The 27,395-nt window shown below is 36.1% G+C and overlaps 3 protein-coding genes across 3 annotated transcripts in view; 1 reads left to right on the top strand and 2 right to left on the bottom strand.

Moving 5' to 3' along the window:
- Window positions 1-4,311, bottom strand: part of LOC102803842 (glycogen debranching enzyme-like) — an 86,837-nt gene extending 82,526 nt beyond the window's left edge. Inside the window, exons 1-2 of the mRNA XM_085503468.1 lie at window positions 4,173-4,311; window positions 3,708-3,942 (exon numbers count right to left, since the gene is read on the bottom strand). Of these exons, the coding sequence (XP_085359594.1) occupies window positions 3,708-3,783 (76 nt within the window). The 5' untranslated portion in view covers window positions 3,784-3,942; window positions 4,173-4,311. The remainder of the gene's footprint in view (window positions 1-3,707; window positions 3,943-4,172) is intronic.
- A 110-nt stretch (window positions 4,312-4,421) lies between these two features.
- On the top strand, window positions 4,422-22,752 carry LOC102807644 (coiled-coil domain-containing protein 130 homolog). Its single transcript, XM_006814325.3, has 6 exons — window positions 4,422-4,508; window positions 12,260-12,452; window positions 13,940-14,143; window positions 19,205-19,377; window positions 20,311-20,449; window positions 21,836-22,752. The coding sequence occupies exons 1-6, from the start codon at window positions 4,506-4,508 to the stop codon at window positions 22,279-22,281; spliced, it is 1,158 nt and encodes a 385-aa protein (XP_006814388.1). The 5' UTR covers window positions 4,422-4,505; the 3' UTR covers window positions 22,282-22,752.
- On the bottom strand, window positions 22,435-27,393 carry LOC100377166 (kelch-like protein 24). Its single transcript, XM_085503467.1, has 2 exons — window positions 27,294-27,393; window positions 22,435-25,487 (listed from the first exon to the last, which is right to left on the bottom strand). The coding sequence occupies exon 2, from the start codon at window positions 25,447-25,449 to the stop codon at window positions 23,713-23,715; it is 1,737 nt and encodes a 578-aa protein (XP_085359593.1). The 5' UTR covers window positions 25,450-25,487; window positions 27,294-27,393; the 3' UTR covers window positions 22,435-23,712.
- Between the last annotated feature and the right edge of the window lie 2 nt (window positions 27,394-27,395).

Genomic DNA, 27,395 nt, shown 5'->3' with positions numbered 1-27,395 from the left:
TACTATAATTAGACATAGTCTTTACCTTGCCGTTTATTCGGTGTTATTTGCTTACTTTACTTCCTATGTCGACAGCAACTATGAGTTTAAAAATTATTTCTCAGTACTTATTCACTGTTAAAATGCTGTACCATTACTTTCACCATCCTACTACAGCCAGATATGAAGGCCTTTGCCGCATTCTGGCCATGCTGTGTGGCGCGTATCGCGTGGACGGGTTTCACGTTCTCTGCACGTAATAAGCTCGGTTATTAAGCATCCTTTTTTGGGGATGCCCGGTGGCCGAGGGGAAGACGTGTAGTGGCGTGAAGCTAGGCGATTAGGTGCCGTACGCGAGCGCCGGTTCTAGTCACGCACGCAGTACGTATTTACTATAATTAGACATAGTCTTTACCTTGCCGTTTATTCGGTGTTATTTGCTTACTTTACTTCCTATGTCGACAGCAACTATGAGTTTAAAAATTATTTCTCAGTACTTATTCACTGTTAAAATGCTGTACCATTACTTTCACCATCCTACTACAGCCAGATATGAAGGCCTTTGCCGCATTCTGGCCATGCTGTGTGGCGCGTATCGCGTGGACGGGTTTCACGTTCTCTGCACGTAATAAGCTCGGTTATTAAGCATCCTTTTTTGGGGATGCCCAGTGGCCGAGGGGAAGACGTGTAGTGGCGTGAAGCTAGGCGATTAGGTGCCGTACGCGAGCGCCGGTTCTAGTCACGCACGCAGTACGTATTTACTATAATTAGACATAGTCTTTACCTTGCCGTTTATTCGGTGTTATTTGCTTACTTTACTTCCTATGTCGACAGCAACTATGAGTTTAAAAATTATTTCTCAGTACTTATTCACTGTTAAAATGCTGTACCATTACTTTCACCATCCTACTACAGCCAGATATGAAGGCCTTTGCCGCATTCTGGCCATGCTGTGTGGCGCGTATCGCGTGGACGGGTTTCACGTTCTCTGCACGTAATAAGCTCGGTTATTAAGCATCCTTTTTTGGGGATGCCCGGTGGCCGAGGGGAAGACGTGTAGTGGCGTGAAGCTAGGCGATTAGGTGCCGTACGCGAGCGCCGGTTCTAGTCACGCACGCAGTACGTATTTACTATAATTAGACATAGTCTTTACCTTGCCGTTTATTCGGTGTTATTTGCTTATTTTTGGGCAGTTGTGTTTGTAAACTTATTAGTTCAAGCATGCCACGCGTTTCGGAGTCTCCTGGAGGCAGCTCGTACATACTGGCGAAAGGGCGGACCCGTTACTGGTTGAGGTAACCCCTAATAGCTTGACAGATTCACCAGAGCGCACCGTCCCTTTCCAATCGCTCGCATTCCAATGGCAGCCTTTTTATTTATTTAGAAAACTGCTCCCTTCTTTCGAGATGACGGGAAGCTAGTAGGCTGGCTCAGTTTCGATCGAATACAACTGCCTAGACCGTGACGCCTGCGCTCCACTATTGAGATATTGCCTACTTTGCAAAATTGACAAATCTCTTTTTCTAGGGCGCCATTCAACAGTGACATGTCAATGAGTCGAATCTCGCAGTCTTCAAACGATCGGCCGTGACATTCACTCTCACTTTCTTCTTCTACGTCGGAAGTTAACAATATTTTCCTGCGAGATACAGACATCTCTCGAACGTTTTGAACAGGAGTATCACCCACTATATCGAAGTCTGATTCATCGGACTCCCAGTGTCACGGTAAAACTTTCTTCGCCCACTTCATGGCTGACACTGGTTTCGACGGGGAAATCCGTTCTGTACGAACCCAGCATCGTCTCTTTCACAATCTTTTTTGACAGGAGTGATCATTCTTTTGATGTTTTTCTTCTTTCTTCCTCGCTTTCTTTTTCTTGGAAATTTTCGCGTGCTTACTATCTCGTCCATAATTAGTGAATGACAACTAAACTAAAGAATTACTGATAATAATTGTAAAATGTGACCCAGTGATGTATGCCGGCATGTAGCATTTCCTGTGCTATTAAAAATCAAACCCCGTGTAACCGTGGCAGTAACCTCAGGTCTTATACTTGTAGATGAATCTCTTCAAAATTTAATTGTAACCGGACTCACTGTTATCATCTATAAAAACTACCTAGATTTTAGATGATCCTTTTATTTTTTACCGAAGTCGTACGAAAAAGTCAACCCTTGCCTTGCGTAAAACACTGGTTCACTATCCGATGTCAAGACGTCGGCCCGGGGGGGGGGGGGGGGGAGACACTACTATTTCGTTGCCGTGCATTTTGTTCGCATGAGTACATTAGATAAAACAACCAAGTATTTATCAGACAGATTTATTGCATGTAACATAATTTACGAATTTAGAAAAAGCATGCAAGTATGCCTACTTGGTGAAAACTCCTCTGAAAAATGGATTATATAAACCAGGTCCAAGCATATTCTTATCATTGATCAACCTTTACATGTAGTTTGTGGCCTGAATTTTCATGCAATGCATAGCCACCAAAGATGGCCGTATTTTATTGTTTGCAACCACATTTTGTAAAAGGGAGCCCCCCCTCCCAATGTAACTGCATTACTTCTGGACTAAGAAAGTAACCCCGTGGTCAGACACCTTTCAATGACAAAGCCAAGAAAAAAATATTACAGAAATTTATTGTAAGTTTTTATTCTGTTAACATATAATTACATTGAAGTGGTACATTCATGTACTTTTTTGATTATTCAAAATTTGTTGTTTCTAAAGCGATTGTTTTGTCTTTGCTGTACTTCCTGTCTAGAAAGGCAGCAGTGCACACATCTTATCAGCTGTGTGTAAACTACAAACAGATATCTTATCAGTTGTTTGTAAATAGCAAATAAAGAAAGTGGCCCAACTTAAAACTATTTACCCTCAGTTCAGTTATGTTTGTAAACCCTGCATATTAATGAGATGCACTAGTTGGGTGTACACTGGATAAACAAAAACTTGGCCATTTGTTTGCACACTAGAAAAAAATCAGTTTACTTGTACAAGATATTTTTATTTCAATAAAATAAATACACCCATGTATGTAGCATGCCTTAGGGAGCTATTCATGTGATTTTCAAAAAAAAATGTGAAAAGTGCCCAAAAAACTATTCTGCTACCTAATGTTGTGGTTACCCAGATTTACTAGTGTGTTGTTCACAAAATGATGTATGGTCATAGACGATTGAATGGTTAGGTTTAAGGAAATATCATGCAATATAATAAGATTGAATTTCAAAATAATTAATAATGTGGTACACACACTGAGGAATGAATGTTTGTCATAATTCTAAATTTAATTTTGCTGACTCGGATCACCATCAACAAAACACACTACAGTCTGTGTGTGATAACAGTCGGGTCAGATGACAGTCCTAGCCAACCTACATGGTAGATAGCCAATGTCTTTATAAAAGCATTCATTTGATTGGACGAGTTAATTAAAAACAAACCAATGAAAAACCAGAATTTGAACACACCCTCCAATATCGACCAATCTGATGGATGCTTTCAAACAGAGAACACCTTGGTACCACTCTGCCCGGGGAGCACTTGATGGTTACCGAGATATTTGCGAAAATATATTGACCCTAACATCAACAGCGTTTAAGTATAGTGTAATACATCTTCAAAAACGTCAATCGGGCGTAAATTGACGTTTTTACTCAGCAATCACGTACTAAACGTACAGAATGTAGTCCGGTTCGCTTTGAGTACGTGCATCTTACCTTTTTGAAGTCTGAACAGTGTACTGTCAAGATGTTCGCGATCATTGAGCTGTAGTCTTCTCACTTGGTCTGCCATTTCTCCCGTTCTGATACGCGATGGGAAACAGTTCCCTGACAATCAAACTAAACCAAGAAGAAGATGGGTACCAAGTGTCAATCGAATGTCGTTCAACTCGTTGCACTTTCGAGTGACGTAACCACTGTTTTGCCGATGACTTGTACTTCCTCGCCAGTCCTGAGAAGGAAATAAATCAGATGTTTTTAAATACAAGGTGAAACATCGGCAGATCGATAACGTAGTGATTCTTAGGGTAAGGCAATGAAACACCGGGAACCGGTCACCAAAGCACGAACATGTTCAATAACATCTACAGCAGACGTACAGTAATCGGATACAGTCAAAAGAATTTTCGCAACACGTACTGGCTACAATTTCAGTAAAATCTCATAAGAAATGATACATACGGGTTCCAGTAGTAACGTAGTGAATCTCGCTGCTCTAAAATGGTTGCTGTACGTCCCGAAACGCGTAATATTGGCGTTAAAATCCCTTGTCTGCAAACAGGACGTGTGAGAATCATGGAAACATACTCAACCAGGCAAGCTAATCTATGCAAATTTGTGCTTTGGTATGCAAATTATTTACAGCCCAAATAGCTCCACAACAGTGTTGGCCAATCAGGTTCAACAATAAAATCTCACAGAACTTCGTCATCCCCATTCTCGTAGCTTGCGAGAGGATCACAACTGTGCGACATCTTGACGTTCTCCGTGTTCTGGAAACAAATTTAAGTCAAAATGGTACGTTTTTATAAACAATCACTTATTTTTGTGGTAATTGAGTACTTCCGAATCCCACCGCACAGGCACAGAAGAATTCGCTAATCCTCCCGATCCCGATTTTAGTTAGGAATCATCCCAGTCATAACACTAAACTCGAGGCCGAGTTATAACCAAGCATATACCTCTCTTTCTAAGGTCTATGAGCCAAGACAGGAGATGTATTTCAGTGTCTTTGGTGACAGTCACTTCGCCGATAGTCAAGCGAACACAATCGACTGTGTCTCGCTTGTGTACTAGGGGTCACAATTTAACTTAACTGTCTATTTTATTTATGTACTTTATTTGAGTACTATAAATACACAGTCCCTCTATCAGGCCCGTAGCCAGCACTTTTGAATAGGGGGTTCGAAAACAACAATAAATGATATATTTATTTATAATATTCAAAAAGTGTTTTTGAGCTCTGTTACATACATTTTTATATTCTCGGTTTTAAATTCAATTGGTTTACTTTGTGTTACGTTGGTAAGTTATTCCACATAACATTTTTGAACTATTTTACCATTTTAGAGAAGGGTTCCTAGGCCATTCCCCACCCACAAACACACCCACACCCTTGATCCATTACGGCAAAATGTTGTACACAAAAAAGACAAGACTGTACGTATCTTAGCATTATTGTCCAAGCATTTTAAGGTAGAATGCCACTCACGAGCTTTTTCGCTCTTCACAGATGTTAGCGCACATAAAAGTGACACAATTTCATGTCGAAATCTGTCTACAATTATTCATTTTAGTATTAGTCAATTATGTAATTTTATTTCTGTATTATTTAAAAACAATACAACATCCATGTAAACATATGGTACTAAGTTAAGCTGAATTCATATTCATCTCGTCGCTTTAAAACTTTTAAAAGATACAGAGCTAGTTGATATGTGGTGTGGCAGTTTTTGTAGCGACGAAGTAAGCCCAGACTGTCAGTATTTGCATAAATCAGCCCTTGGATCATTATAAAATGAACATATAAAATGAACATATAAAAACAAAGTGAATTTCAATTGTCTACCATGCTAAATTCAAACGTATCACTGCAAAAACTAAAAATTTGTTGATCTAACTGTATTTTTGTGTGTCTGCCTAATTCAACATTATGTTTATGGCCAAAACAGCAAAAACTCGTCAGTATATATTTTAGTCTATAATTGCTTACCAATAAATCTCCCAAGTTATAATACTACATTGATTTTTCCGAAAGTACACAGCCTGGATGATTGTGAAATTGAAGCATGCCATTCTTGCTGACAACATTTTTTTTTATTCTTTGAGTAAATATCTCTAAAAAATTTGCAGTATCTAGGTACAACTTGTTTTTCAAACCAGACAATGCCGAAACCAGATTTGAACAGGAGATTTTTATGTGGGTTTCCCAAGTAAGTCTGCCGGTCTTGTCTAATCGTTTAAGCATGATATAACATGTTTTGGGGCTCCAGCTACATGTATATATTATTTAATTTTAACCAATATAAGAGACAACGCTTAAAATAATCACAGCATAATTGCAGCCTTCCACATTCGTCCAACATCGCTATATTGTTTGTACAACTATTAAGATATCTGCAAAATGTTGTCTGTACCCTCTCGATTTCCGAATTTTGGTACCCCCATATCGCTACCATAAGAAATAGCTGGCACAATGATTGCATCAAACAAATTAAATGCACTAACCAATAGCATACTACCAAGTTTCTTGCAGTACGTAAATTTGTTGGTTCACTGTAAATCTGTTTTTAGATGGCGGTAAAATAATATGCATATAGTAGCAGTTTAGCAGTAAACAAATAAATAAACTTCAATGACTACATCTCCTTTTTATGAACCCACTAAAAACATAGAAAATTTTCTAAGACATCAAAAAAACCGTGTAAAAAAAAATATGTTTGAAAAATATGATTTATCGCATAGTTTCAGTGCTGAAGCAACACTGTGGGATAATTTTTTGGCTGCAAGAAGCTCTTCGACCTATACAACTTGTGATGATACATCTTCGTCATATTTTTAATGATGTTTTCAACCCTTAGCTGTACATTATATCCAATAACACAGGCTACACGTACTAATACAATAAGTTGACTACATTTGGCTGACACACTTAGAACAAAACAGTATATATGCCATCATTAACTTGAAAAATACAAAACTAATGAACCAATATGAAAGTACAGTGTCGTGTTGTCGTCTCAATCCCGTTCGAATCCCACACTTTACTAACTGAGCGAACACTAGCACAAGACAAATGGACCTATTCAGGACCACCACATCCTTTAGAGAGTGACTACCATTACATTATTGTTTCAATGTTGCTTTAATATTTAACATCATCTGCTTGAACGCGATCTTCATTACACCATCGCGGAATCACCAAATAAAAGCTTGCCCATTTATAACAACCTGTTTTGATTGGCTGCTGTTGAACTGACACGACGTAACTTCACGATTGACATTTAAAGCTCGTTACCATCTAAATGCTCATTACTATGCTATTTTGATCGAGTCTGATAGTTACCTCACTGAGTCAAGTGATTTAAACGATGATAATTATTTTAATTAATACTGTTTGTTTTATTATGTTCTAATCTACGATCATAAATCTATTCACTTCCAAAATTTAGGGGGTTCGACCGAACCCCCCGAACCCCCCCAAACTACGGGCCTGTCTATCTAGAGGGACTGTGACTAGTATTTCAATTTCATTTTCGATCGTCACTGCTGACGAGGTTGGACAGATGGTGAGCAAAATGAAATCTTTGAAGTCATGTGTAACGTTTGAAATATGTGTAAATACAACTGCTATGGGATTCTTTTTATGTGGTATAACTTGTCAATAGCTGAACATCACCATGCAATTTTATAGTTTCGATTGTGTTTGAGATTTTAACATCTTAGGGTCCCGTCAAGTCAGTCAAGTCAAGTCAGCTCCCTGGTGAATCTCACACGAGATTCTCTGTTGGACGTTCGAAAATGTACTATTACCGTTGGATGAAACACCGTCCCAGGGACGGTGGGTGAAACCATCGAGGTAGAAAAGAGTCTCTTTTCTACCTCCATGGTGAAACCAACGTCAAACTAATGGGGGGGGGCCCTTGAACAAGCGGAATATAAATACTAGTAGATCACGATTCAATTACCTTTCAATTTATTTTATTTGATTGTATAAATTGCTATTTAATAAATGGGAAAGTTATCCAAATAAAATGTATGTACTGACACAGTCTGAAATGACAGGACACAGTCATTGGTGTCTGATGTCACCTAACTATGGTGTAATTTATAGAGAGGTTTAACAAAGTTAGGTCGCCCTCACAGTCAGCTGGCTCACACATGATAATAAAATGCGATATTTACATCTTGAATGCAGCATAAAACTAAATAAGAGACAAGTTGTGAAACAAATTTTTCAGATTCCTACAAATCAGGCCAAAAATGCCAATCTTTCACAAAATACGATCCGTTGGGGTTATATTAGGCCAACCGATAACAGAACTCAGCGTTTTTGTGTGGAAAAATCCAAACACCTAATTACACGAAAAACACTTTCCTGTGGTATTTGAAACCAAAAATTGTCATTTCAGCTCAGCAGCTAATTCATATATAAAAAAATCATCGATTGCCTATGTATTTACACACAGTGTTATTCACAATAGATTGTCGACAAAGTTGGGAAAATTTGGTGTTGTGCAATCAAATGACCAGTGCATTTGAAAGGTTGAAGTTATGATGTCATTGCTCAGGAAAACTTGCTCACTTGCTTGATACTTCATTTTTATGTCAGTGGGGTGAACACCAATGACCATTCCCTGGCACCATCTTGAAGGGCAAAGCCCTGACAATTTTTGCTGTTACAAAATGTAGCAATTTTTCCTAACTCAAGAGATTCATGAATAATGGCAGCAGACATGTGACAACTAGATTCATTTGATAACACAAATTGTGAAATAATCTGTAATAATTTGAATATTAAAGAGTATATTGTTTCAAACATTATTCAACCTACAGCTCATAATATTTGGTTTTTCATCTAATAATTGTTGTATTGCATTCCAACTGGCTAGTTGCTTTAAAGTGCCTGCTGCTATTTTCACGCCTAAAATTATCCATTGATACATAAATATTATTATTACATATGTACTGCAGTTTATTTTGATTCGTCCCTGAAATCAAAATCGGTATTTCCACAACCCATATGCAAATGAGGTCCGAGAGCAAACAAAGTAGTCCCTTCAATATTTAGAAGTACGATATTTTCCCCTTGGGGTACATGAATATACTTGCCGAGTGACATGAAATTTGAACAACAGTAATGGTACTTTTAGGCAGTCACTTATTTTGGCCCAAACTAATTTGCATATCACCCATGCAATAATGTTTTCGGTATTTTCACGGTCGATATGCAAATGAACATGGTATTTTTATTGGCTACCGAACTATTTTTATTTTGCAAACACATTTTCGTCTGCTATTTTTATCCAGTTCAGATCGTTCAACAACATTTTTGGCATGTCAGGTGTACATCACATGGAATACTACGATTGGGAGAACTTAATGTGTGTTGACCACCTGGAAACTCGAGATGCGGTGTATTCTGCTGTACTTTCACTCGCTTCGCTCGTGAAAGTACGGTCGCAGGATACACCGCATCACTCGTGAAAATAACTTCCATATGCAACGAAAGCCACGGGGAGGGTGTGGGGTTCTGTCATATTATTTTCTTATGTTTCTAAGCATAAATTATTTTTTTAAGTGAAAAAATGTGTTTTAAACTCAATCTACGGCAACTTTATTAGTCCCCGTTCGACGAAGTCCGAAAACGGGGACTTATAATTCGGTCTCCGTCCGTCCGTCCGTCTGTGCGTCCGTCCGTCTGTGCGTCCGTGTGTCCGTCCGTCCGTCCGGAGTCATATCTCAGAATCCCTTGGACCGATTCCGTTCATTCTTTGCATGTGCCTAGTACTTTATGTGGGACATATGCACATGCAGTGGTTTAGCGATTCGATTCAAAATGGCCGACTGGCAGCCATCTTGTTTTTTGAAAATGTTGTATTTTGGACATGCTTTGTCAGTTTTCATTCAAACTTGGTACATAGATTATACATGTTAGGATACATGTCCATGATGATTTATTTCACAATTGGATCAAAGATGGCCGACTGGCAGCCATCTTGTTTTTTGAAAATGTCGTATTTTGGACATGCTTTGTCAGTTTTCATTCAAATTTAATACATAGATCATGCATGTTAGGATACATGTCCCCGACCGTCTGTGAGTTCCTGAGTCTGTCCGTTTTACCGTCCGTGTGTTGGTCTCTCCGTGCGTCAGTCTATCCTATGTCATATTTCAGAATCCTGTGGATCGATTCCGTTCATTCTTTGCATGTGCCTAGTACCTTATGTGGGACATATGCACATGCAGTGGTTTAGCGATTCGATTAAAAATGGCCGACTGGCAGCCATCTTGTTTTTGAAAATGTTGTATTTTGGACATGCTTTGTCAGTTGTCATTCAAACTTGGTACATAGATTATACATGTTAGGATACATGTCCATGACGATTTATTTCGCAATTGGATCAAAGATGGTCGACTGGCAGGCATCTTGTTTTTGTTTTTTTATGCGGTATCTTGGACGTACTCTGTCAGTTTTCATTCAAATTTGGCACATACATGTACTTTATACATGTTAGGATGCATGTCCATGACAATTTGTTTCAAAATCTGGTCAAGGATGGCCGATTGACAGCCATCTGACTTTTTGGCCTTACTACTATGTTTCCACAATTTATGTACCATTTTCATTCGTATTTGGCACATACATCATACATATCAGTGTGTTTCATAATCAGATCAAAGATGGCAGAATAACGGCTGTTTTTATTTTTGGCCATATTACTACTACAGAGAACACATGTTTTGATGTAAATAAACAATCTGTTGTATACGCCACTTGGAACTCAAGTTTCAAGGACACGCTCGCGACAACCTCTCCGCTTTAATATGACGAGCACAAATCAGAACTTAACGGGGACTGTGTCATTTTCAATGACTTGTTTTTGTGTATTTTAAAACGAGGCTCCTCATTAGCTTCTTATTTGCATACAGAAATTCCCCTTGTGACGTCAGAAGGGGAAGTCGCATGGCAGCTTGCATTGCCGATACGTGTAAATAAGGCAAATTTCTTCTGCAGTTTTCTCGTCTTTGACTAAATTTTCACATATGTACTTGTTCGTCGAGGAGGAATGAACCATAATGAACACATAGTATCAATTTTTGTTGCATGGGGTTGAGTTAGATGCGAAATATGTTCGTTCTGGTGTAGCTGGTCACCGTGATCGTCAGCGGCGCACGTTTGTACACTGTCGCTGGACAAAATAGAATTTGACGTTGGAATTATCTCGTTATTTAGCAGGTTACTAGGCACGTCACTACACTGTTTTATTTCATCGATCGTCTGAGTAAAACTTTCAAAATTAAAATAAAAGAGAACATATTTTGACATTCTAAACATTAGACCATAGTGATCACTATAAAATAATTTAAAAAGCGACAAATCACAGTTACTAAATACATGACAGCCGCGTGGAAATAAATTGAAATTCTGTTGAAATAGGTGAACGCGTCGGGTCACGACGAGGGCAAGTACGTTAAAAGCGGATAACAAAAATAATCGAGATCGACACACTTACAGATAAATAAATTCAGAGTGGATTCGAGTTAGCGTGATCCATGGCGTAATTGTTATAATTATAACATCATATTAAAACTTTATTTGGTGGAAACACATTGACCAAGCCCGGATTCTTATTTCAGAAATTATCACGCAGATCAAGCTGCAAGCATGGAGGTAAAAAAAGAACAGAGGTGTGAATTCGACATTCAACACAAACCACCTAACAATTCAGAAACTTTTAGCCTTCGAAAATGAAAACAATTAACAGTGTGTAAGGGCTGTGTAATTCGTTTTCGTTTTCGTGTCACTGTCAAAATTATTGCTATCTTTTACCTAACAGGGATTGCAAAAAAGTCAACTCATTTGAAACACTTGCCGGACGTCTCTCTCTCTTCTGAAATCCGCCTCGTTGATCATGGTTCGGAATCTATTTCTTTCAAAAGTGTTGCGCCAGGTTTATGTTGTCAGCGTTTCTCTTTAAACCTAGTTGTTTTTTTCATGGACGAAGACAGTTTTTCCAAAAAAATGAATCTGAGGTTAAGTGGCTTTCGTCCACTGATGTCGCACCTTCGGATTGATTAGAAACGTGTGAATACTTACACTATGACTATATGTTTCACTGCAACTGCCCACAACACAACATCTAAAAACTCTCTCTCCCCAAAAAAAAGAAAATAGACAAAAAAAGAAAGAAAAAAAAAACGCCGACTGAAAAATGTATATCGTTTAAAATTATACTGAATGACCAGTGTTATTACGGCTCAGGGGTATGACTTCCTCTCACATTTTGGCATTTGGTGGCACACTTTCGGCGAGAGTCGGAAATCCGGAAACAGTCGACCGTTTCAGGATAGGTGGGCATGGCTACAACACGAGAAATATCCCAAATTTACTTGGATACGAGTAATCATTTTCAGCAAAAAAATCAATAACTGCCCATTTCAGTGGGATACAGATCTAAAATGGGAAACGTGAGGGTGGGCATTGCACAGGCACTTTAAAATAGTTGCTGACATTATCTTCTTTATTACCTTTTTCTGATTACCAGGGAGAAAGAAAAGCCACCAACAAATACTACCCACCTGATTTTGATCCAGCCAAACATAAATCATTAGATCGATACCATGGTAGTCATCCATTGCGAGAGAGAGCTCGTAAATTGCACATGGGAATAACTATCATTCGCTTTGAATTGCCGTATAATATATGGTGTGATGGATGTAACAAACATGTTGGAATGGGTAAGTGTATTTTAATACAATTTTTAATGGTTGCTAATGCCTACATTTGTATTACCGGTACTTTAACCTCAAAAAATTACTAATTTTCTGTTCGTTTGTTTTTTCACCAAAAAATATTGTACTGCAATACTGATAAATGTCTTCCGTCAACAAGGCTATTCAAAAATTTGTGTAACATTTAACAAGTAAAACTTTCTACTCCAAATCATTTGGTTTATTGGATTTCTTTTTATTTTAGTTCAACAGGAAAAAACAAGAAAAAAATACATTTTTCAAAACACATTTGATTATGTAATCACTATATTCACTATACTCTTTATTTATTGGTGGTCCAAATTAACTGTTCCAGACTGAGTGATGATCTTATGAATACAATGGATTTAATTTGCATCTAATTGAAACTGTTTTACCATAGACCCTCTAACTGTTAGTGGGTCTATGGTTTTACACAACAAAGTTTCTTGGATAAATTAATTATAGTTAGTGAAAATTGCTCAGTTTTGTCTGTTTCTGGGAGTTAGTCTCCACCTTTTTAGCTCCACTGTCAACTTAGCGACAGAGTGGGCTGTCCATATTATTGATTACATGTCGTCTGTCAACTTCATATCTTTGACTTTTTCTTGATAATGGCAAATATGCCTGCTTTGATACTTGGTGTTCTCACCACTATATCATGTATTTCTAAAACAGCACAAACTCCACTCAAATTAGTATACCAAATTTATATATGTTGCACATATACATGTAGGTTGTACAGTTCAGAGTCTCAACAACCATCCAAAGTACAGTTTTCTGAGAGTTTTCGCCATTGTTTTCACTGTGATGGTTACCAGGCAGTGAAAATGCTTGAATATCTGTGGATATGTATCCTGACCAGCCCTATTGCTTTGATATTTTATGACACCTGCAGTCAACCTTAGTCAGATTTGTTCCCTTTGTGACAATACCTTCAATTCCTTAATTTTAGTGGATATTTTTATCATTTTTGTAAAAAATCAATTTTTGACTTGTTCTTTAAAATTCCTAGCACAATTGTTTGATATTTTATATGTAGACACTTTAGGTGAACCACTGACGGATTTGTTTATTTTGTGACAATAAGTTTCATTTTCTAATTTTAATGAATATTTTTGGTAAAAAATGCTATTTTTAACTATACAATCATATTCTTCTACATTGTATCTCAAAAACATATACATGTATATTGACATACAGTTACATAATGTACATGGTGGAGAGAGAATGTCTCAATCATTTTTCTTCCTTGTCACTACCTTAAATCAATATGTATACATATTGCTTGTCACAAAGTGGAAACCTCAAATGAGTTTTTTTTTGCTACAGTGTAGTACATTAAACTTTTTAGATAATGCAAGAAACATACAAACGCTTGGACAATTTAGATTATGATTCATTTTGCTTAGGGCTGTTTGTTGACACATAGCATACTATTACACAAATATTAGTTATATTTTTGTTCAATACAGGTGTACGGTATAATGCTGAAAAGAAGAAAGTGGGAAACTATTACACAACGCCTATTTATAGATTCCGAATGAAGTGCCATTTGTGTGATAGTCACTTTGAGATTGAGACTGATCCTAAAAACATGGAGTATGTGATTGTCAGTGGTGCCAGGCGAAAGAATGAAAAGTGGGATCCAGATGAGAATGAACAGATTGCACCAGAAGGTAAACAAACTTTGCAATGATTTTACTTACAGCATCATGTTAAATATGCTAAATATGTATTTGTTTCAAATACATAGTTTTCACAAAATTCAAATGTGACATGGGTATTTTTTGAGCATTTAGGCCAATAATTGATACATATATCAGACTACTATTAGTTGAGTACTGTAAAAACTCGATTAATTTGCGGTAGTAAAAATAATTAATTTATAAGTGCACGAATTAATAGCGTAAAAAGGGAAATTATTGGTTTTTGGTGCGCGAATTAAGAGTACTTTTTGATCGATTCAAAAAGGAGCTGTTTTCATAAATTTATTAGTGATTTGTTTTGTTTTCCAATGAACACGATTACAGGACGTTTTTTTAGTGCCTCTGAGACTCGTGGCTAGCGACATTCATGGCGTATAGTCGGGCAAAGAACACGCACTGCGTTAAGGACCACAAAGTAGCCGTCTGGCTGCACTGGCTTTTTTTATTTTTCTAGGCATCGCCCGGGCGATGTTATGGCAGATATTACGAAGCCCATCTTGTCGGGGAAAAATAACCCTGCGTTGATAAAAATGGTCTCAGAAAATGTTTAGAAAAAATAATGTTTTGCGTTGACCAAATATAATCATGCAAAGTATAAATTCAAAGTGTTTTAATACATTGGTGAGAGGTCGCATCACTAAGAAGGAAAAGCAAGCCAAAGTCGAAACAGGGTGCATCATGGACATGACACAACACACGCTGTGACAACTGAGTGATCAGCAACATCATTTTGGGACACAATTGAGCTTCAAGTACTTTTTTGTGAAACTTGTTGCGCGGCGATGCTGACATCAAGTGTGTGTTGACCGAAGTTTGACCCCAAGTCATGCACTGAACTGACGCGTTACCTTAGCAACCTTTTTTTCTTTCGTGCCTCGCACGTCAAACTAGTAAAATTGTTATTATATCCGAAGGTACTGTAATTACGCAACTTGTATGCAACTCTGTACTGGCTTGAATATATCAACTTTAACGTTGTTTACTTAGTGCACTGCTTTTCTAATTACGCAAATTTGTTTACAATATTGTACCGGGTCTGTACTTTGTTATGTATTGCTTTAATGATAATTAGTTTTTTTGACTCCCGTGTGCGAAGCACAAAAAGGGAGTCTTTGCAGTTAGTGTGTCTGTATGTGTGTGTGTGTGTATGTGTGTCCGTCTGTTCCACTGATATCTCAAGAACCATACATCAGTTTTTGATGAAACTTGGTGCATAGATGCTCTGGGCCAATGCGCAGATTTGATTAGGTTTTGGTAAAAATCCATGCATATTAATTACCTAATTTGCATGATAATCAGCTGATTTTTAGCTGTTCCATGACTGTTCCACTGATATCTAAAGAACCACTCATTGGATTTTGATGAAACTTGGCACACAGATGCTCCAAACTCATGCGCAGATTTGATTAGTTTTGGGTAAAAATCTGTGCAATATTAATTACCTAATTTGCATAATGATTAATCAATTTTCGGCTTTTCCACTGATATCTCAAGTACTAATCATCACATTTCAATAAAACTTGGTACATAGATGTCATAGGACACTGCACAAACCTGATAGTTTTTAGGGTAATATCAGTAGATATTAATTACCTAATTAGCATAATTAATTAATTTTCATCTTTTGATATTTCTGTAGTACATGTAATTGTCACATTTCAGTGAAACTTGGTACATAGATGTCATAGGACACTGCACAGACCTGATAGTTTTTAGGGTAATATCAGTATATAATAATTAGCTAATTTGCATAATTAATTAATTTTCAGCTTTTGATATTTCAAGTAGTAATCATCACATTTCAATGACACTTGGTACATAGATGTCATAGGACACTGCACAGACCTGATAGTTTTTAGGGTAATACGAGTACATATTAATTACCTAATTAGCATAATTAATTAATTTTCAGCTTTTGATATTTCTGTAGTAATTGTCACATTTCAGTGAAACTTGGTACATAGATGTCATAGGACACTGCACAGACCTGATAGTTTTTAGGGTAATATCAGTATATATTAATTAGCTAATTTGCGTAATTAATTAATTTTCAGCCTTTGATATTTCAAGTAGTAATCATCACATTTCAATGACCCTTGGTACATAGATGTCATAGGACACTGCACAGACCTGATAGTTTTTAGGGTAATATGAGTACATATTAATTACCTAATTTGCATAATTAATTAATTTTCAACTTTTGATATATCAAGTAGTACTCATCATATTTCAATGAGACTTGCTACATAGATCTTCTAGGATTATGCAGAGACCTGATTAGTTTTAATTGGATATTAATTACCTAATTTGCATAATGTTCCACTGATATATAAAGAACCACAAATTGGATTTTAATGAAACTTTTAAAGAGAACTATGCAGAAACCCAATTAGTTTTTGGTAAATATTTATGCTTATTAATCTCCTAATTAACATAATTAATTAACACTGATATCTCAATTACTGATCATCACATTTGAATAAAATTTGGTACATAAATGCTCTAGAATAATAGACAGGTCTGATTAATTTTGGGTTAAAATTTGTTCATATTAATTCTCTAATTGGCATAATAATTCATAATTTTTACCTTGCCCATCAAAGATGGAAGGGAAAGGTATATTATGGGAAAAATTTTGTCCGGCGTTGTCGTCGTCGTCGTCATCATCGTTAATAATTGTTATTGTGTGCATAATAACTTTACTAATTCTATTCCAAACTTTATCAAACTTGGTCACCTTATTCATCAGTATAAAGTCTTCCCTGAGTTTGAACAACAGATGTCCTATATGAAAATATCATGCAAAAATTGAGAAAATCTGATAAAATATTTTGACTGTTTCTACTTGACTGATCACTGGTGATACACATCAAAGGTCACTGATCTCAGTGGAAATATGCATTGTTGTATGTGTTCAATGAAGCAAATGATTTATTTTGTAATAATATCCTTGGTAATGTATCTCAGAATCCCATACTGGGTTTCAAAACCAACTCATGGAGAGATTGCACAGTCTGATACACATTTGCAAACCTACCAATAAAATCTTTACAGAAAACAAGATGTCAGAAAATCAATATAAGCACTGCTATGAACTGGGTGCCAAACTTTGATCAAGATCTGAAGCTAATAGAAAATCTGTTCAGTCAAAAGTTATCAAATCAAAAACAATACCTAAAAAATACATTAAAAGCAAAACATTTCATCCACATTTTAAAAAGAAAATTATTCTAAAATATATGTATTCTGTATTTGACAAACAGTTCATTCGACAAATGAAAACTCACAGGAATATGTTTCAGCTATTAGAACAGAATGATAGAGTTTTTATAATACTAGTTTAAAAACGCACTTCAGAGATTGCAGTGTTTGAAGATGTAGTTTCTCAGGAGGCAACAGTACTGTTGACTTCTCCCTCCACTGGACACCAACTATTTAAGTTGATTTGCATACAAAGCAGAGCTTGCAACATGATAGCTATTCATAAAGGGTGTTTTTTTTACTTTTCATATAATACAGTAGTCACACAATGAGGCAGTTCATATTTGTCTCAGTGAATCATTCATTTTTGACAGACACCTGTACAAAATACTTGAACTAAAGCCAGCTAAATTTTTCTGTTATCTTGCATGTTTTATGAATCTATTCACGTCTAAATGCAGCACTTTTTTTTGCAATAAGACATTTGTTTTTATTCTAAAATATCTCAATTACTTTCAATAAAGCTGGAAATTATGTTCCTTAAAATAATTAAACAAATAAGGCACCAATGTTTTTGTAAGATATTTACATCTTTTAAGAACATTCGGTAGACTGATTCCCCACTGTTGGTTCAACCCCAAAACTTGTTTGTATTCAAAATTAATTATGACAATGCATATTTATATTGAAACAAACTATGATAAAGGGAACTATATTATATAACAAAGGGCAAGGTCACCAGAGTTCAACTATGTTTTTGTTCTGTTCTGTTCATATTAGTTACCTGATTTACATAATTAGTTTTCAGCTTTTCCCTCAATATCTCATGTACAAGTAATTTTGAATTAATTTTTAATGTGTCTTCAATACTCTCAGCACACGGGAGTTCTTTCTAAGCTTTCTTTGATTTTATCTATTGTTAGGGCACTGACCCGGGGTATTGGGTCTGTGAATATTTCAATATCACCGACTTGATAATGCGTTGCATTCATAATAATTACGCAAACATAAACATACCATACGTCAAATTAAATTTTACTATAATATAATAAACTCTGGGCAGCGGACTTCGATCGCCTTATTCACGTACATTTCGACTGAACTCTAAGGTTAGATTTATAGAAGGTACATGACCGCTTAACTCTGTGTTTTTTACCGAATCCGGTATAATGAAAATGTGACACGAGGTCAATCACCCGACCAATCAAAAATGTCAATTTACGCACCATAGGGCGGTTCACTTAAATGACGTAATAAAATAATGGTGGGCACATGGTCAATGCAACCCTGTGGACCAGCAACGAAAAAGCCCTGTACTAAGCTTTCCATCACGGAAATTCGTAATCGATGTGCTGACCGATGGATATTTATCGACTAAGTAATAATCTTGCCCAACATCTGTAGTGTCGTGGGGGAATGATTTTTTTCACGTCAAATCTTTACCGAACCTAAACTGCTTGCTAACTGAAAGGCTGTGATGACGGAGATCATCTGCGATTGCGGCGACACCAAGTACTGATAACATAAAATTATATGTATATTTTTAATGTCTTCATGCAATATATTCTGAGTTATCCACTTTATTCTGGCCTGCGAATTAATAGGATACAATTTTAAACATGTTTTTGAACGCCGCAAATTAAAAGTATACATTTAAAAATTAGCTTTCAAAAATAAAATGGGTGCGCGAACTAATAGAGACCGCGAATTAATCGAGTTTTTACGGTAAGTTGGTGTTCTTGCATCCAAGTTATCATGCAAAATCAGTGTCAATTTTGCTTGATACCCATTACAGTCTAATCCTTACTTTTTTCCTTACGTTTATTGCAGATAGAGAAACTCGTAAAAAGCTTGCTACAGATCCAATGTACAAGCTTGAGTATGGTGTTGAAGATAAAAAGAAATCTGAGATAATCATACCCACACTGTCTGAAATTGAAGACATACAATCAGACTGGAAAGAAGACTATATGATTAACAAGATGCTACGCACCAAATTTCGTGTGAGTAATGGGCTATTTTAAGCAAAGTGCTTTGACAAATGACGCTGCATACTTAACAGTTTTTCGATGTCAAAGTTGAGAAGAAAAATGACAGAAAATGGCAGTTAAAAAGTAGTCATGCTTCACAGTGGTGAACAACATAATTAGCTTATCTGACCTCTGTTATGGTTTACAAGGAGTTGTCATGAATGAGACAGGTCATGCCAGATCTCAATTGTTAATGAATTGAGCTATTGCAAACAGTGTAGGGTGTTGTGTATGTCACATGGGACCCATATTGGACACAATAAATGGTGACTCACATGGGACCAATATTAGACACAATAAATGGTGACTCACGTGGCACTTTACGATAAATCAAGACTTTACTATAATAATAAGTCAAAAACTCATCAGAAAAAAACACTATCTTTGTACAAGTTTTTCTTGCAATATTCCTAGGAATATTGTCAGAAGTGTTTTTGTGACTTTAGCCTTATTAATACCAACAAGCTGATGCTTCTGGACACCTGGCTCCCTTTTCATGAGGGATACTGGTAACTGAAAGTGTCAAAGTTCAGAAGGTCAAACCGCTCAAAATTCAAATTTTAAGTCAGATTTCAAGCAAAGAAATTGCATGAAAATGGTGAATTAATTATTCCCGCAAACACAGTGAATTGTTATGTGATCACTAACATACAAATTCATTCATTTCAAATTCAAGCAGTCTCAGTCAAATATAGTGGGAGTGCAAATTGGTGTTTTCACTTTACAGTAGTTGAAGGCAAACAAACACCTCTGGCAGTATTCCTAGGATTATTACAATGTTGCAAGGGATATTAATATGAAGACAGTGATTTTCCTGATCAGTTTGTCACCCAGTGTTGCAGGCAATTACACCAGGATACAGATTGTATTATTTAATATTCATGTATGTACTTTGTATGGTTTCAGCAAGAAAAGCAACAGCTGAAAATATCAGAAGAGGAAGATAATGCTTTGCTTAAAAAATCATCACTTGATATAGAATTAGTGGCAGAGCATGAAGATGATAAGAAACTTGCTTCACTCATGAAATACAGAACTGTGAAATGTAAGTAATATTGGTTGTACATTTCTGTCTCCAACATGACAGTATTATTGTGAATATTCATGTTTATCAAAGAGAACTAGTTTTAAAAAACGGTTGAAATTCTGAATTAATCAGTGATTACAAAAACATTAGATGCCATATGATCCTTTGCGTCAAAATCAGTAATAGATTATGAATATGACGGAATTAAATTATCACTGATTTGAGATTTTAAACGTCATACAATGAAATAAACCGCCAGTGAATCATACTGTAACCATGATGATAATGAATTTTACTTTTGTAATGCATTATGCGATCCAAAAATTCAGAAACTTTCAGTAGTTCCACTTGATATTCTGATTGGTTAATGCTATCAGGTCAATATGGTAGGTCAACTCGTGATCAAGAAAACATGGCAGATACTAAATCAATCAGAGTGTATTAAAACATTTGTTAATGATAACACGAGCATGAAATTTACATGTATTTCATAGCAAGCCAAAGAAATAAAAAATTTTATATCGAACTATTAGTATTACTGAATAATAAGCAAACGCTGTTCGAACCTTGAGAACTTTGGGGAAAGTAAGTTATTTTTGTGTGTAGTAGACGATCATTTGTGAGATGTTTTGTCTATTATATAATATGCGGTCAGTTCAATGTTTTTTGTTATGTTTTCATTAATTACATTCTAAATTAGAGTTGAGTCATTGTTCGGAGGTGGACAAAGTTTTGGAGAATAAAAAACAGAATTCTGTGATCAGTTGAAATTTCAGAAGCCCATGAATTATGAACTAATAATGTGGTTCAATTTTTAGAGTCGACAAAATTTTAGAGTTTATGGTAGTTGCATTTTTTGTTAGTCCCAAAATAAGGACTTAGTGGATTGACCTTTGTGTGTGTGTGCACATCTTCACATGTACATGTATCTTAGACAAGCCTGGATCAATACCGGTACATCTCGGAATAAATATTAACGTACATTTGTTTTAGGATTGGCAGCTATTTTAATGTTAAAAATTCTTCAAAATAAAACATTTCTGCCATTTCGGAAATGAATCTGTGTGAATGGATTTCACTCAAAAATTGAACATTATGAGCCCTTGATGCACATCATTTTGTTTTTCAGATCAGATTACATCATGTAACACATATGCACATAACTTATTTGTCTGGGATTTGTTTCAATGAATGCTGTGTCATAATTAAAACTTATATTTCTTAAAATATAATGTATGTGCTTATATCTAAGCTTTCAGATTGTTATAGTAGCATGCTTAGTAACTTTTCAAGAATTTCTGAATAACAGATCAATTTTTAACTCACTTTTCCCTGCTGCTACTTTAAAAAGATGTCACCAAGGTACTATGAAATTTGACATAAAGTTGTTATTTTTATTACTAGCATTTACAGAAAAACAAAAAGAAAAAAGAAAAGAATTATTATCAAAGCCCATCTTTGAACAATCACCATCGTCAAGTCAATCTTCCCATGAGAAAGATCAAAGATTACAAGATGCCAAGAAAAGACTTGGACTGAATAAAAACTACAGTTCTGGTTCAGCTACATCTAGTTGGGACAAAATACCATTAAGGAAATCATGCCCTGCTACTGCAAGTAGTACATTAGGAATTGTTATTAAAAAGCAATCCCAAGTAGTGAAAGAAAATGAAATTACATCAACAAGGACATCAACAACAGTTGCATTGACAGATGGGAGACAATGTAATGATGAGTGTGGTTTGCCAGAAAAGACTAATCTCGCAAAACAAAGACTTGATGCTACAAATTTCTCGTCACTTGTTCCATTTGACTATGGCAGTAGTGATGATACAGATTCAAGTTCATAATGTAGGTGGGGGGGGGGTGTTCATGGAAGTTTGGCTTTAGTATAGCAAGATAGTCAAGGATCAACATTGGCAGATGTCCAGTTGCCCTGGATAACCACTTTTGTCATGGGGCAGCCACACTGAAAATAAATTCAAAAATCACAGAATTCAGAATTCCCCAGACCAATGTTTTATTATCATAGCATAGTATTTGTTGTACAAGGAGTGCATATAAAACAAAAATGATTTTTATTGTATGCTGTATTATTAATTTATTTTGACTATACAGATAGTGATATGTATATCATGTATATCTAGTACTGTAAAATACTTTATTTTAGCTGGAATAAATTTTGCTGAATAGACTTTTGGGGCGTTTGTATCGAATTTATTTTCACAGATTTTTGACGCGTTGAATGTAAGATATAGGAAAAAAGGTATATTCTCAGTGAGTTATTTCTTCAGCGAAAATAAATTCCAAGTGAAAAAGTATTCCACAGTATTTTTGAATATGTAAAATTTATTTAAATACAGAAATTATTACAGATATGATTATTGTCAATATTAATTTACATACATTCATTCATACCTAACTCAAGGAGAAGTATTACTATCATTATTTTCAAAGCTGTGAAGAGAAAGTATTCTTTCCAGACGAATAGCACAACTGATTAGCTACAAAATAACATAGGTTAATATTGTTGTAATAATTCTTCTCCATATAATACCCTAGAAAGAACTTTACACAGTATAGTTGGATTGGAGATAATGTCACATAATGGACAAATCTGATAGATGTCCGCAAAAATATCAAAGTATTCAGGCTGGTCATTGTCAAGAAGTCAAAAATAGCATTTTTTTTACCCAAAATGATGAAAATATTGTCACATATACAATGTACGAGGGAGACTCACCAAAGGTACCTTCCTGGAAAGATGCATTCAAGCCATATATAGCTGGCTGTTAAGGAGTCACCAATGTAAAGTTAAAGACTGACAATTGATAATATGAATACATTGTAGCTCAGTTTGACTTCAACAGCAGGCATTATTAAAGCAGAATACACACTTTGTATTTTGACTGCAACCTGATTAACAATCAATGGTTACATCTTCCATACACGCATATCAAGTACAATGCGTGTGCAATTGGTTATTGTAAACAATTAATTTTTTCTTTCATGAAGACAACATTTTGCGAGAGTCACTGACACTGAATTTATTTTCATGGCTTTCCCATTTGTGAAACCTTAGAAATTATTACAATTTTCAGTGACTCTTGAAAATTTATCTCACAAAATACATACTATTTACAATATACAATATTTATATTACAATACTTTATATATGTCATCTCAATCTTATAGTAATACAAATGAACCATTTGTATTGCATCTTCAGAATCATGACATTCTCTGCCATCTTGTGACTTATTGCATGCTCTTTGATGTAATTAATGTTGTTTGGGTCCAGTTAAGTGGCTTGGTTGAAATTCTGGATGCAGTATCGTGATAGTGTGCATATTCAATAGATGTTCACTGCTGTCTGATATATTCCACCGATCTTCAACAGGGTCATAACATTCCACAGAATTTAGAATACATTTGCTACCATATCTACCCTCCTTCTCACCACCAAATACATATAACTTGCCATTACAAACTGCAGTGCTGAAATCATGCCTGCTTTCAATAAGGTTCTTGACAGTCCTCCATGTGCTGCTTTCGACATCAAAGCACTCTATGTGGTTGTAGTACGGCATGTTACCGATTGTGTAAATGCAACCATTGAGCGCTTCTGCACGAATTTTCTGTGTACGTACTCGCATATGACCTTGTAAACTCCATTCATTGGCTAGTATGTCATAACATTGGATGTCTGGTATGCCATCGCAATCTGAACTTGAACTCCCAAAAATGAAGATCTTTTCTCGACAAGCAATGACTGAATGATGCCAATCAACAACAGGAGTCGGCAAGGTTGTGATGATCTCCCAGGAATCTGACTCTGGTCGGTACACTTCCATTTTGTCAAGTATTGTACGATTCAATCCATAACCACCCACAAGATATACATGATTGCTGCAGGATACAAGCTTACCATGCCATCGTGGTTGTGACGGACTTGCCACTTCAGTCCATGTGTTCTCATGTGGGAGAAACAACCAGGCGTTACCCAGATTTGTCCTAACCATGACATTACTGCCCAATGATGCTGCAGTCTGGACCTTCTCATATTTCTGAAATGGCGGTGATTGACGCTGAATCTTCAACTTACTTTGCGGATCATACATAAAGGTTCGATGCTTGATTTCCATGTGATCAACTGATTCTGCACCCAGGATAATGATAGCTTCCTTGTAATTTCTAGGATGACACTGGAACAATGATGTCTTCTGTAATTCTGTAAATGACATGTTCTGATACTTCTGAGCATGTTCAATCAGTCGTAGATTCTCCTCACTGCTAGTCAATGGGTTATTCCCAGCCTCAACTAGATAAGTTGGTGATAAGAAAGGCAATCTTAAAACATTCAAGATATCAAACATCAGTTTAGATCTGTTTTCTATGTCATATTTCACCCATTGCATCGCTGCTTCATACACTACCTCTTCATTATCTGTGTACAAATCTTTAGATAAATACTTCAAAAGTAGCTCACCCGGCAACTGTAAAAACTCCTCATACTTAGTGACTTCAGAAAATATAACAGTGCTGTACATTTCAGCTTTCTCGTAAAGCTCCTTCAAGTTGTGTAAATAGGCAAACTGTAGTATGCCAAGACAGTTTGAGGCATCCATGTGATCCTTCATGAAAACAGAACAAGCAGATTCCAGAGATGATATCTGGAAGAGACTGGCAGCTTCAAGGATACTCTGTGCATTATGCTCACTAATATCAATACAACCAGTATACAGAAACTCAACAATGATACCCAGACTTTTAGGGTCTATACCCTTCAGCATTATTGTTTCAACTCTACTCTCCTGCATCCCATTTGAAAACATTGCATTAAAATAGGGACTGCATAAAGCGAGCACAGCTCTGTGACAGATGATTTCATCCTCTTCCTCACCAGCACAGAGTACAACATCAGTGAACTTTTTTTGATGACGTAGCTCATTGAGGCCTCTCAATACGAAGGCTGGATGACTGGCATCCTTGTATTTGAACACAGCTATGGGCTCCATATTCTTTATTTGTCATTTAATTCATGTACATGGGAATTCTGGAAGAGAAAAAAACAACAGTTTTTTTAAAAACATATTACAAGAGTACTAAACAGTGCATTTGCAGTGATTGGCATTTCAACATACTATAGTTTTCTTTCCTGCAGCTTGAACAACTACCCAGAATACTACGTTGTATGCAACATAATAATAATTATAATTATTTTGAACAGAAATTTGAATATATACTGAAATTAAATGTAATTTTAGCATTATAAAGTATGGTAAATCAGTCCTTATGAAACCTGCATATTGAACACATTCATTCAATGATTATTGCTTTATCTATGGATGTTAAAACAACTATTTTTATGTACTAGTACATCACTGACCAAAATGAAGACTACCCCACCCTCCAAATAAAAACTTGCTCAGCAAATACATGTATTTCAGTGAAATTCCATAAACACAGAAGATTTTCCTCTACTTGACACACTTAAAAAATATCTGTATTTTCCAAAAACACTGATGCATAAAACTTTGTGTAATCAATACATTCAATAAATACATGGAGCAAGCTGTTCTGTGTATAGTCGAATCATAGTAAGAACTAAAAACTTAATATTTTGTTTTGTAATGGTTTTGTTAGGCTGATCCTTTTCCATACTTATTTCATCACTGCACAGTGCCTACGGTAATTGACAAATTGATTAACCCTGCATTATTAGTGCCCTGTTGAATAACAAAAAATGTGAGAGTTTGCAGACGAATTTCACACATTTCCTCATAAAATTTGTATTTAACATGCATGTGAATCAAATCCTCAATTGACATGAATGTCAGCGTTATTCCAGTTAGACTCTATAATCTGCTCATGGAATCATATTGTCATACCAAAATACAATCCATAAATTTAGAACAAGAATCAAACTATGTACCCGGAAAATTAGTTCAGAATAAGCTAAGTACAAAAAGGCCAAATAAGACAAATTGGGTCGAAAAAAAAATACTGGGTAGAAGGACAGGAATTATTTTATTTGGCCCAATAGATTTACTACTATCATTTATATCAGAGGTACATTACTTGGGGTTTGTAGCTACGGTGACATGATACCAAGATCCCGTCACAATCTCGCTCTCGCATAAACGTTCCAACTCAGAAAAAATGCGAATGCGCATGCCCGAGGTAACTAGGATACTGGGATGTCCAGGTGGATCAAAATAGCTGCCCACGATATGACGGATTACGAGAACTATATTTTCTGTACATTTTCGATGTATTACATTTTTCACTATGATGGTGACAAGAAAAGTTTATTTTTTTCATTACAAACCTTGAACATTGATATGCGTCATGTCAGAAGGTCGTAGCCTCAGTCTCGCTATCTACGAGAAGAGACTTGAATGGGATCTTGACATGATGTCACCATACAGTACAATGCGAGTTGCAAACCCCAAGTAATGTACCTCTGTTTATATTTATATACATTGTCTTATTACTCTTTATGTAAAATTCATTTTATAAATTATCACTTAAAAATTATTTACAAGGAGTATTATTTATTATTTACAGTCCTGCGCAAGGAGGCAAAACAGTTACAGTTGTATTATTATTGTTTACATAAGGGTGGGGACAACAAGGGCGGCAGTCGTCGTGTCGCGTTCTGTTCGATATGGGACTCATAGCGACGTATCAACGCGTGTAAAATTGTTTATTCGAACAGGCGTTGCGCGACGACCACCGCGCTTTAACATGAGCATTTTCAACTCCCTTTCGAAAGCACCTGATACTAGTATTTCTCCCAAACCAAGTGACATACCTCGTGTGTTATTACAGTTATTTGGTTAAAAAATATCACACATACCTGTTGCGGTGATCGATCACATTGCACCTCCAGCTCTGTGGCGTAAGCGCTCACCAGAATACATCACGTGACCTTTGATATGTCAAAGCTCGTGGAGAACTC

This window comes from Saccoglossus kowalevskii, chromosome 9, assembly GCF_978046115.1.
Source record: "Saccoglossus kowalevskii chromosome 9, keSacKowa6.1, whole genome shotgun sequence".
NCBI lineage: Eukaryota > Metazoa > Hemichordata > Enteropneusta > Harrimaniidae > Saccoglossus > Saccoglossus kowalevskii.
This window is presented reverse-complemented; position numbering and strand designations above follow the sequence as displayed.

Excerpts from the sequence above, each read along its gene's own strand:
- LOC100377166 (XM_085503467.1), bottom strand. The coding sequence starts at position 25,449 with ATGGAGCCCATAGCTGTGTTCAAATACAAGGATGCCAGTCATCCAGCC.
- LOC102807644 (XM_006814325.3), top strand. Across the intron at positions 14,144-19,204 it reads TGAACAGATTGCACCAGAAG|ATAGAGAAACTCGTAAAAAG; the intron begins GTAAACAAACTT and ends CGTTTATTGCAG. Across the intron at positions 19,378-20,310 it reads TGCTACGCACCAAATTTCGT|CAAGAAAAGCAACAGCTGAA; the intron begins GTGAGTAATGGG and ends GTATGGTTTCAG.